Source organism: Falco punctatus, assembly GCF_963210335.1.
Source record: "Falco punctatus genome assembly, chromosome: 8".
In the NCBI taxonomy this organism is placed as follows: domain Eukaryota; kingdom Metazoa; phylum Chordata; class Aves; order Falconiformes; family Falconidae; genus Falco; species Falco punctatus.
The window spans coordinates 62610729-62623556 of NC_137588.1; the positions used below are offsets into that span (position 1 = coordinate 62610729).

A 12828-nucleotide genomic window follows, 5' to 3' on the forward strand; every position below is an offset into this window, starting at 1 on the left:
AAACTGCAACTTTTAGGTAAACTCTTAGGCTTTGCATAGTATCTTCTTTAACGTAAGAGCCAGAAGTGGTTTGGAAGGGACTCCCCTGAAACCAAAGGAAATGTGTCACAATGGATGTGATGCACCAGTTTGTTTACTTTAAAATAGTCTGGTTTAATTCTAGCATCCACATTACAATTACAGATGTCTGTATTACACAGTAGATTAGAATCTGTCTCTCTGCTCGTATGCATTGTGGAGAGCAGGTGTGTGATAGAAACTCCCTTCCACCTCAGATCTTGAGAGACTTCTAGGGTTTAGCCACAAATGTTCTTTGATTTTTTTTTTTCTTTTGATTGCAACTGCTTGCCTTATGCAGACATTTCCATATGCAGGCTTTGGTTTATCTGGGCAGTAACATCCACACAGGCTCATATCCTGCAAATCTGTCCCTTGTTCAAGTGAGGAAGGGAAATCAGTAGTAAAACTTGTCCGAGTTCACAGTTGTGGTCTAGATCTATTAAATCAATTTGCATTTTTCTGTTGACTTTGGGGAACTTTAGACTGCAATCGGATAGCTGTATTGCATGATGTAACTGCAGACCAGATTCTGCGAGGAGCCTTCCACTTAGCTCAGGGTAAGGTGATGCTGAGCTATGGTTTAGGATGCCAAGTGACATGAAAAGGCTGTAAGATTTCAGTTAACCCTCACCTGATATTTATGGTGCATATTTGTTGCTTAGTTTAGGCTGTTCAGATGTATAACGTATATTAGTCTGTCCTCCTCTCTGTATGAGAGAGAGCAATTAGTGTACTGTCAGGCAGTATGCAATAAAAATAAGTAATTTCTAAACTGACTAGAGAAAGATGTTCTACAATTTCTGTTTGTAAAGCAACCAGAGTTTCTAGCAGATAGAGGCTGCCCTTTTGGTTTCATCAGTGTTACAGGCATCCTAATCCAAACAAAATCATGTTTTCTAGCAGTTAGTTATTTACTAAATAGACGCTAAACTAGCTGGTCCCCTGTTTGGCTCTAGGATTGTGGTTTCAAGCAGGGTATGAGTCAGAGGTCTCTAGAACTGCAAAGTGAAATAGTTCTATTTGCTGTGATGGTATCAACTGAGCATACATAATACCTCTATAAAAGAATGTGAGAGACAGTATTGCTGTGCAAGAGCAATTCATAATGTAACAATGTACTTGTCGCTTATTGATATAGTGACTCTGGTTTATTAAACATTTATTTGTAGCCCCAGTAACATTACATGTGAGGTTTCTAATTGGAATTTAGAAAGCCTAATAAATTTTGATTTCATCCTGAGTGCTCTCAATTCAGGGTGTTTACATTAGTGCTGAAGAAAAGCAATGCCTGAACTCCACGGGCACGTGGTGTGCAGCAGCTGTAGGCTGTGCTCGTTCTATTGATGGTGTGTCTTTGGGCAGACTAAATAGCTGAGACAGTCATGGTGTAAATGGTCATGGCTTTGAAATGAATCGTGATGTGTCAAGGCTTGGATGTACCCTGCAGCAAATACATGGCATGAAAATGCTGCAAAATGAGTCCTGTCAAGACAAGGTATGTCATGGGGCCTTAATTCAGCTAGGCTTAATTTTGCCATTAGCAGGTAACTCGCCTTGTTAATGTACGTTGCTCAAAGCAACCAGCAGCCTGTCACTTGTGTGCTATAGAAATGCCAGTGCTTGCTTCATTAAGTGGTCATTATGCTTTGTTGGTGGGTCCTGTTGGCATCCTCTGCAGCTGCCATGAAAGGTCAGAACTTCCCTCAGCTACCCTGGAAATGGTACCAAGGCCTGAAGACTCCTTTGGTATTTTTGTTGTGAGAAGTAATGATACTCTTTGCTGTCCTCTTCCTCAGAGACGTTCAGATGAAGTACGGAGCTCTTCAAGCCAGGGCACCAGCTTGGGGTTGTGCATGTATGAAACACGTAGCTCTATCTGAGAACACTTTGAATAACTTCATTGGTGTTACTTCCAAAGTCATTAAAAAAACCACAGAAGACAAGAACCACTGCTCAAAGTGGATGCGGTTGTGGTAGGAATCCTTGCTTGCATCTTCCTGTTCCCCTGGGGTGGGGCAGTGCGAGGAGATGGTGCTGCTGTTGAGTAGGATGAGTCTGGGAGGGATGGGAAAGGTCTCTGTTTGGGGGCAGAGGCAAACGAGTTGAGAAATCACAGCCCCAGGCAGGGCTCACCTACATCGTGGTGGGAGAAACACATCAGCCCTTTTCAGCACAGAGTTTTTCAGGTCTTGCCAGTTCCAGTGGGTTTGGCGATGTGTGGGCAGATGCCTTAATATGGGGGAAGAGTGACCGTTCCTGTGATTTGGTGTCGGCTGCCAGGCCCTGGCTGGGCTGGCCCTGCAACCCTCATTGTAGCCTAAGGGGGTGGCAGTGGCTGTATCTGCTGGAGGCGGCAGCATCCTCGGAGTCAGAGGGGAATAATGGTATTTTCTGTCACACTGCTGGAAGCTTCCAAGCAGCCAAAGAAGTGAATGTGGGTGTCTGGGGCTTTCCTGCAGGTCTGCTGAGGGTACAAAGTGTGAATCCCTGATTATGAATGACCCTGTGCCACCAGGGGTTCTGGAGATGGGATAAAGTCACCCTTTAGCTTCTGCAGTACCATAACACCATGCTTTGATGTGGGTTGCTGTTGGCTGTGGTAGCTCGATTTAGCAGTCCCGGGGCTCTGGTTCTGCAGAGGTGCTGTTTGGGAACAGACTAGGTACAGCATGTCCGGTGGAGGATAGCTTTGGGGTAAATGTTTCACAAAACTACTGCAGTAGGGGAATTCATGGCAAATACCCTGATGGGTGCAATCCAGGAAAATCAGTGTTGTACTGCCTGTGCTGCGGGAGTCTGCAAAGATCCATCAGCACTGGCCAGGTATGGATGAGCACTGTCAGCTGAAGCTTCTGCTGTGTGATTGAATCTGAGCTGGGGTTTGTTGGGATGATTGTTTTATGACTTTTCTCTTGTTTTCAGCAGACGTGAAATGATGACATCAAGAAGCTTTTGGTTATCTCTCCTATTGCTTGGGCTTTTCCCATTGGTCACGAGGGGATGGATGGATGTGGAGAGGAGCAGAAGGCTGTATTCAGATGCGGGGAGGTTGCATCAAGAGGTATTGTACACCAGCTGCTGCTGCAGCTACAACTCTTCCGTTTCTATTTTTGTGCTGTGTTCAGGCTCTCCATACTGTGAAAACAGAAAACAAGTGAGAGCTTATCTTTGTATATTCGCATTAAACACCTTCTGAGGAGGTCAGTGAAGCAGAAGCTTTTACACTTTTTGAGTATACTGATGTTGTTCTGGGAGTGAAATTGTGCATCTGGCCATTGTGGAGATGCTGTCTTTGCCCCAGAGACTTTATGGTATGCTCTGTCCTCGGGCTGCTGGGACCGATGACAGTAAATCTAATAAGATTTACTGGCTCTTCCTTTGGGTCACTGGACCTTCAAGTGAAACCTGGAAAAAAGTCCTTTTGCTGCTTAAAAAAAGGAAAACTGAGCTGTAGGTCTTTCTGAGGGAACCAGCAAAGTTACTGCCCTGAGTGTTTCCCTCCTGACTTTCTGATGTCAAACCCCTGCAAAGCGCAAAGTAATTGGAAAGGGACCAAGAGAGTGAGGGGTGGTCATCTTCATCCAGCTGGAGAATGCCTGCCTCAGGGGGGTGGTGGGACTCCTCATGTGTTAAAGCATGACAGTAACATGCTCTTCATTGTTCAGTCCCTGGGCTTCTGGCAGTGGAGAAGCAACTGAATCTGTTTTTGGTGCTGAAGGTGACAGTGTTGGCTGTTGCAGTGGCATGGATTCAGCAGGTCCCCGTTTGGACGGGTGCCTGGTGGTCCTGTACCAGAGCTCCCGGTGTGCCTTGTTGCACAGATGGGTAGGCTCCGATTTTCACACGTCTGTGTGAGGTGTGTGAATCAGGCCATAAAAATGTAGAAATGTGACTTTCATGAACAGAAAATGATAAATGCTGAAACAATTTTAGTTATTTAATTAGTTCCCAATTATCATAGGTTGGCTAAATGATTGCTTAAATGCCTGAAAGTGGGAGATGGTGGGGGAGGCAAGGGAAAGGAGACCTTGCAATTTTTTTTAACTGCCATTGCCTAGAACACTTACGTGCTGGCAGACACATTAGTCAGTGCCAGGCTAATGGTAAGCCCTTGATGGATTTGTGTTGCAATTGGATCTATTTAAGCTTCAGGATTTTGTTCTAGTTGGAGAATCCCATTTCTCCCAGTCACATCTCATCTTACAGATACCCGTAGTTGTGTGCATTATTTCAGTAAAACAGTTTAAGCCAATTAAAAAGATGCTTTTTGCTGCTTAGCAGGACTTGAAAGTCACTTCATTGGAGTTGGAGGTTCTGCAGTTCTCTCAGGTGTGCTTTTTTCTTGAGGTCTCCATCCTCTGCTCTGTAGAAGTGAAGAAAAGCAGTTACCCTCCACACCTCTATTGCTACTACGTTGCTGCGTAGATGCAGGTAGTACACTGGCACTCTGAATGTATTCTTGTATTGTCTTAGATCACTTTTGCTTTTTTATTAAAAATAAATATTTTGCATACTTTTGCATTTGAAAAAAATCATTCCTCACTAATGCATATTAGTTTTGTTATTTTGAAAAAGTCTGAGGAATGAAATTCATTACACAAATGATTAACATAAATTGGAGAGCTATTGTACTACTTGAAAGACATTAATAAATTTGATCTTCGTTTTAAACCCCATGAAGTTATTGTACCAACTACTTGATCTTCCTTGAGGTGAAAGGATCTAAGCTAGAAATTTGTTCAGATTTGCACGGAATTTAACAGGTATGAATATTAAAACTTTTAATGTACAAAGGATGTAGTTAAAGTAGTGTCAAGAGATGTAAGTTATATTGCAGATTTTTAAAAAAGCAACTATACAGAAAGCTCGTTCTACACGAAAGTGTTTGTGACATGGCACCAAACACCAGGGTGAATCTGGAGCCCCAAGTGTAGCTTTCAGGTAGGTCAGTGAAATTGAGATAACTGTTGTTTTCCTTCAAAAGATGTTTACTTTGTCTTTCAGAAACCAGTTTAGCCATAATTCTTCTTTAATAATAAAAGTCACCTGAAATCTTTTCCTGGGGATATTGGGCTTTGTTCAGTTCAGAGCTCCTTATTCATCAAAAGTTTGTTAGTTACTAAATTCATGGTTTGATTAATATGTAATTCCATTAACACATGTTTAAAACATTGAATCACAAATAGAAAAGCTCCTAGCAATTCACTAAAATTGCTTTAAGAATGTGTAAAGGGTTAATTTACTGGTCAAATAATTTGAAGTGTGTTCTGATCTAAAATTCCTATGAACTTCATCAAAGCAAATACTTGGGTATGGGTCACTGACCTTCACTAATACTTGTTCTGATCTACATAGGAACAAGTTTACTGAATCAAAAGCATTGCTTAATTTATGTTCAGATTGCTAAATCGATTTGTTCATGGTCTGTGGTAGAATTATTGCAGTTGTGCTTTGCATTTATAAAGGAAAAATAAGTCTTGAGGCCATAGACTTCAACATACAGCGCCTTCTGCATGAGAAATTAACTCTCCAACATAGCTAAGGTGTACGTTTTCTTGATGCGCAGCCTTCCACCTCTACAATTTATGGGGTGTTCCTGAGAAGAGGTTGTTTTTCTGAAATATTTTTAGTTCTGGTTAGAATAGCTAATAAGCGGGTGCATGCAGTCTGAAATTCTATGGGTGTAGGACAAACTAAAATAGAAAACCTAATTAAAAAGGACTATGTTAGTGTTTAATTGAAAAGGTCCAGCTTGCCTAGTCCATATTAATTTCGGAGAATACTACTGTTACTTTTACATTGAGAAACTTCTCATAGTCTGGTTCCAGAGAGAGCTGGAAAGTTCTTGAAGCTTCTGGGTGCTGCACATAGACTGCTGTGGAGCTAGGGGGTGCAGCTTCCCAGGGTTGAACCTTCATGGGACTAAGTCCTACTGGGTGGAGTATATGCCAAAATATCTGAATATATAGTGCTTGCCAGTCTGGGGTGATGTTTTTGGATAGATTTTGCCTCTGCCTTCAGCAAGGCTGATTCCATGCTAAAGTTGGACATTCTGGAGGTGGTCGTGTTTCATGGGCAGCTCTGTGCTGGCTTAGAAGGGCTTTGAGCTGCCCATGAATCACCAGGTGGTGAGATCTGGGGTCACCTTTTCTTTCTTGAAAGGCATTCTCAAAAATGTAGCTCGGCAAGTCATTGCTGGTGGCAGTGGCAGTAAAGGGAGTTTCCAGCATGAGCGTAGCAGAAAAAGACTTAAACAACCTGAATCTGAAATAATTCTGGAGTTCAGATTTGAAGAATGTAGCCAGGAGATTCTGATGGACAGCCAGTGGCACTACTCCACTCAGTCTCTACAAGGTAATCCACACAAGTAGCTTGGATTTTTTTCCATCAGGGTATTTTACAAAAGCATCTTATTAAATATTGAAATTTGACAGCTAGCTTTCCTTCTGTTCCCTGCTTTGTGTGAGAGGCTGCTTTTCTGTATGTGCCAAAGCCAAACTGGTTTTGCCACAGTTCTTGGGACAAGCTTCTCATCCTTTAAGCCATGGTGCAGCAGATCAGTGCTGCAGGTCTTCATCTACTCTTCCAGGAGTGGGTCTCCCATCTGCTACAGGGAGCTCCTCAAATACAAGCTGGCACAGCACAGCATCTCAGAAATTAAATTCTGTGTTATGCTTTCTGGGCCATTGCTGGTAGGTAGCCTGAACAATGCTGGCCTAGCTGGATAGCGTGAAACTGAAGAGTAATCCTGTGTTGTGGTACATGTTTAGTTGTTTTGTGTTGAGTTGTTAAAGGAAATATTTGGATGTCACTGATGGCTCCTGAGCAGTTACAGGACAGACTGGCAGGCATCCTGTGGTCTGCTCTGGGCTACAGAACCAGAACTGCTCTGTAGTTTTGTAGCAACACTGAATTGCTTTCATTTGGCTCTCAGGCAATGCTCTTCTTGCCACTCATGCTCCTATTTAAGAAGTCTCCTGACACTCCAGAAACATGTGCACAGCACCCCATGCTCCTGTGGGGAGAAGAGCTGTGTGTCTCTCCAGCGCAGAGCTCACAAGTGATGCTCCATGTGCTCACGCAAGTACCAGTGGCTCTTGCAGATCCAAGCACTGGCAGATTTGCTTTTCCTTTCTGCGTGCTGCAAGATGTTCATACCTCTCTGATGCACCTTAACGGCCCTGTCCCCTGCAAGGTGCCGTTGGTGTGCAGTGCTGTGTCTAATTTGGACTGTGACAGCACAGTTCAAAGGTAAACTAGACAAGCTGTGCCAATAATTATTTCAGTACCTTGATCATTTTTACCTATATCAACCTCAAAGTATCATGTGTAGTTATACCAGTGCTTATTTTTATGCTAATGAATGTAGCAAATATGCTCATTTTTTAAGGTACTGTAACTCTTCTTACCAGCATTGGAAGGTGTTGGTTGTGTAGGCTATCTGTTGTTTGACTGGTTCATTATTACTTGCATGACACATGAACTGCTTAAAATCTCAGTGTAATAAATGTCCCCTTAAACTTCACTGTGACTGCAAATAGCTGGGTCATACCAGCCCTTCAGTGCCATCCTGCACAGGATAAAGCATCCCTCTGGAGTCTACTCACAGCCTCAACTGCGCTTGTCCAGAAGTATCAATTATTGCTGAAATTCCTAATTATCTTCAGTTTCTTAAATGTTGTTCCACTTACTGCTGCAGCTGAAGACCACAGTTGGTTATTCCAAGTAGCAGGGGAGTCATGGGGGATGATTTTGTGCTCCTTCCCCCAGCAAGGTCGTATTTCCTAATCTGACAGACTGTGAAAGGAGTGCTTTGGGAGGTAAGGTACAAAATTGCAAAGGCTTTTGGTGAAAGCTTTTGCTTACAATTCAAATACAGGCATAATTTCAGAGTATGAGCCTGGAATAAAACAGTGTGTATGAATTTTATATGCAGTCGCAGATCCTGGTATTTATTTTAAGAATTATTAGTCGTGTGTTCTCTGCCATGTGTATGTTCTTCCTGCTTGTCAGGCAGTTTGAAGAAAGGACATAAAGAATCAGATTCAAATTAAAATCAGTACTGGGCTACAGCCTGCTCCTGTTTTAAACATTAATGAAGGTAAAGGGAGACAAGACTTAAATTTATTTTTGTATCACTTTGCTATGTACTGATAATTTGCTTCTTGTAACGTGCATTTATGTAATATCTCTAACAAGCTGTAATTGCTGTTTGTAGACCCTTCTCAATCTTTACTACGGTATTATCCTTGTGGAGATGAGAAGCTTTTGCTCTGAGTGTTGGTTATCAGAGTAACTGCAGTTCAAGGTGCTGTGGAATGTCTCCATAGTATTTGGATACACGTGTTGGGATCCTTCCACTGCGTCCCTAAACCTCAACCACCCCATCCTGTGTACCCAGAGGGCTTAATACATGTTGTGTTTTATGGAACACTGCCCAGAGGAGTTTAAAGAATGCTGTATCTTACAGGATGCTGTTATGCTTGAAGTACTAGAGAATTTGAATGCTGAGTTACTTGGAACAAGGCAGGCACTGTGTACTTGAATAACAGCATAAAATCTGAAGAATCTTAGTTTGCATTGATGTTTATGGTTCAAACCATAGTGAGAGAGTAAGCAATTGTCAGGATGCATCTATAGCACAACTTAAAGATAACTCTTTTTTTTTTTTTTTTTATGCAGTCCCTTACAGAACCAAAATCCTGCTTCCTTTTTTTTTTTTAAACTTCTGGCAAGATGCAGTTTGTGATATCGCTTAGTGGTCCTGCACTGCCCAGCCTGCTGGGAGCTATCACCTTCCAGCAGCAGGACCACCAGCCTCTGCAGGGGTGAGCTCCCTGCACTTAAGTGGTGATGACCTTGAGTGGTGATCTTTAAGTGACTTGGGTTTTGGTGCTGTAGCTGGAGTTCGGAGGGTTTGGGTGCTGTCCCCCAGGGAGCAGTGGGACCCTGGGCTCAGGGTGCCTGGCTCTGTGCTGAGCTGTGGCACTGACTGAGCACAGGAATCAAATACCAAATTTTTCTCATGTCACAGTTGAGCAACTGTGAAAAGTCCTACCTAGGTGGGGAAATGCAGGTATATTTCTGAGGCAGAGAATAAAACCAGAGTAACAAAACCTGCAAATAAAAAGAAATCTAGGGCAGCTTAAGTTGGCTGTGATGTGCCAGAGTTACACTTTCTCATGTTCTGATCAGAAGCTACTTAACCTTAAAAGACTAAATATTGACTAATTTTTTTTCCAAATGTAGTATTTTCTCTCTTTAAAAAAAGGAAAAGGCTGTAGGAATAGTATTTAAAGGAATAGAGTTCTGCTTAAAGTACTTTCTACCATCAAGCAGGGGAATTCTTAGTTTTTCAGATTAGGAGGAGTACATCTGCAGATTTGGGGTTTCTAGAACAGGCATCCTGTGAGCTTCCCTTTGTCAATGTGGAAGTCTATAAAGCTGTACCTGGGTTTCTCATCTGAAGTCCAGAAAGAGTAGTGAGTAAAATCAGAGATACAGCAATTATCTCAATTAGCTACCGTATGGATAAGCAGATGATACTGTGTGATGTGAGACATCAGAGCTTCTCTCAATGTTTATACCAGACAGGAGAATTCTAAATTGCCAGCGTCTGTACTGATAGCAGGCTTACTCTAAACAGTAGTGCGTAACTTATTTTTTTCCCTTCATGCTTGCTCAAAAAAAAAGTGGATGTTCACTGCCTCATTAGCATCTTTTTTGAAAATATTCTGTGTTCATGGTTGTAAACAGAAAATCCTGATTGTCAAACTAAGCCGTGTATTAGTCATAACCACTGCAAATGCTGCAATCTGTATGCAGAGTGCCTCACCTCTCCCTGTACTGGATGTCAGTGTAATTTTCTTGACCCCTCACTTGAGATAAGGAAAAGCATGCTCTGAAGGGGGGGGGGGGGGGGGGGAACGAACCACAAAACCCTGGGATGGTAATCTATTAATAGGAACAGCCACTTTATTAATTTGCTAAATGAGTCAGAGCTGTATATTTAGAAATTGTACAGCAGTTCGGCTGATCCTGAGAGCATGTCCCTGGAGACTTGGTGTGTGCAGAGGTAACATCTAATTTTGTGATAGATGCAGCACTGAGGCCAGTTGCATGTGCTGAATTTGATTTAGACCCTTGCACAAGCATTGCAGTCTCTTCCACAGAGTATCTGGTAAGAAGGTTGCTACAGTCCAGCAACACAGGCAACTTGCAGAGCTGAGATGTGTTACCTGTTCTTCTGCATCTCTTCCATCTGCTGCATTAATTCTGTGGTTTTTTTTTTAATAAAGTCCCCTATGTTTAACCTTTGCTTATGGTCATAAAAAAGGGACTCCTCTTGACTAAATCTACATCAGTAGTAAAGGGCAGGAGACTGAAAACACTGCAAGGTTATCCTGTTAGCTGCTGTACTTGAGGGCAGCTGGTACCCATTTGCTACCAAGCTTGCTACTGTTAAGCATCATGCTTTGTGGGATCAGAGGCTGCTAACAAAAAGAGGATGGCGAATGTACAACTCTATACCAATATCTGTTAAGTACTGGTCTGGAAATGGAGGAAATTGGGAAGGAGAGAGAACTACAAGGAGACACTGCACTATGAAGATTTGCACCTTAAAATACTACATTGAGCTATTGCTCAGCGATTTGTGCTTGTGATGTGCCTCTGTGCATGTCTGGATTATAAGCACTCATCTTGTAGTTTTAGTCAAAGGAAAACTAGGAAGAAATAGCAGACAGGAGCTTGTCTTTCCTGATTTCAAGTCTAATTGTGACTGTTTAATTGCAAAGTGTGCTCACTTTTCTCTTCAAATTAGAATGCAGGAAATTGCATATGGCCACATGTGGATGTGCAGGGACAAAAGGAGGTACAACTGTTACAGGAAAATCAAGAAGCAGTCCTTTTCCCCTCCCTGTCAGTAGCTTGTTTATGTGCATTGCATGTCACTTACGAACCAAATATAAAGTATTGTGTAGTTACTGTAATTTGTAACAGTGCTAGATTCTGCATGCATTTCATTGTGGTTGTTGTCAAACCATGGGCTATTTGGGTAGTGGGTTGGTATACTTTTATTTAAGATGGCTAGGGGAGTGTATTATACACACACCTTAATGTCTAGTCTGCAGTTGTAGGACTGAGATTAACAGATTGCTTTCTATGATGCACAGCAGCTTCTAGTGATGGTACTTTATACCTGCATCAAACAGTTATAAATTCTGACACTTTCTTTACCTGCTGTTGGTTAAAAAAAATGACACTTTTTAAACCTGCTGTAGATGGTTAATATTATTTGCCTAAAGGCTGGGCTGTGTCATTTTTCTAGAGTTAAGGAGAACTTCAAGAGCGTCTTTTTTGTGTGTCTGTGTCTTGTGCCCAGTCCAAGGGGTGTTTGAGCCCTGGGGAGGCTCTGCTCCATACTGTGCTTCCTGCAGGCAGCCTTGGGGTGGCTTTGAGTGACCTCCCCTTCCTCATGCTGCAATAATCAGTTTGTGTAGTTGGAGCATCTACATGACTGTTCTGTTCTGCCTGCTTATTCCTTTGGGAGAATATGGGTGTTATTAATAGGGATTGCCCTTGAGGTGTGGGAATTGGGTTTCTACATGACAAACACCCCCCCCCCCTCCCAGTTTGCTACAGCAATTTCTGCAGTTTCATAGATCACTGTTTTCTATTCTGAAATTAACCCTTCAATGTGTTGCACTTGCCGGTTGTTTTAAAGCTGAGAAACATGCACGTGGGCTTTCCTTGCTGCCCTGTTTACTTCAGTACATCTCTAAAAAGCAAGAATGATCAACTGCTGGTTAGCATTGATGTAATAAAGCTAAACTGAAGTGATCTTGAGAGAGATTGGTATTCTTAGCACGGTGGTGGTGGTTCTACACTTCCTGGGCTTCACTTAAAAGACATTCAAAAGCAGCACCCTGAAGGCTGTATACCAGGTCACCACATAGGGCTGTCCAGCCAACTCCAGTTTGCTCAAGCCTAGAAGAGCTGGAGCAGAATCTTCATTACCCAAGAGTGCAAAAAAAAAAAAAAAAAAAAAAAAAACCCACCATGAATTCATTGGAGGCAGAAGTAACATGCCATGAGGAAGTAAACCTTTGACTGTAAAATTTTGGTGGAAACTGGAACATGAGCTAGGAAGGTGCTGCGTGTTCCTTGCAAAAGTGTAATGCCCCGTTTTCCAGTGGAGTCAGGAGACGAGGGTCCTCCTGCTTCAGCAGCCGAAGAGCAGAAGCCCACGTAGCCTGCTCTCCTTGCAACAGGGATTTACAGGAAGAGAGCATTGCCTTGTATAGTGTACAATATCTTCTTTGTGGGTGTATACGTAGGGCAAATGTAGATACGTTTCTATACAGAGGTGTTAAGAGGTTTTATTTACACTGATACCAAACAATATGAAAGTGGTTTTGCTGCTTGGATCAGTCCCTAATGACCGTCAATAAATCCATTTGCAGTGCATTGGTACCAAGCACTGTACTATATTGCGTATTCCCTCTGTGTAGTTGTATTTTAAGGCTGTACAGTGAAATTTCCCCCAGCCCCCATTTGTTCTGAATGAAACCTGATTCTTCATTCCAGAAGCGCTCTGCTCATCCATGGGCCCATGATTCAGCATTAATCAGGAGTCTATAACACAAACTGGCTATTATGTCTTGGCAGGACATCTAGATGCTGTCTTCTGAAAGACTGGCATTCCCTTTTTGTAAAAGCAGAAAAGGGTTTTGTGCAGAACAGTTGTTAAATTGCAAAAGGTTCACG

The 12828-nt window shown here is 42.4% G+C and overlaps 1 protein-coding gene across 4 annotated transcripts in view; it reads left to right on the top strand.

Annotated features, from left to right (window-relative positions):
* FSTL4 (follistatin like 4) overlaps positions 1-12828 on the top strand; it is a 236482-nt gene that overhangs the window by 2175 nt on the left and 221479 nt on the right. For 3 of the 4 annotated variants that reach the window (XM_080400452.1, XM_080400454.1, XM_080400453.1), the window contains exon 2: positions 2986-3121. In XM_080400452.1, coding sequence (XP_080256578.1) covers positions 2993-3121 — 129 coding nt within the window. In that variant the 5' untranslated portion in view covers positions 2986-2992. Of the gene's footprint in view, positions 1-2982; positions 3122-12828 lie in introns of all 4 variants that reach the window. The other variant, XM_080400455.1, reaches the window with a different exon arrangement.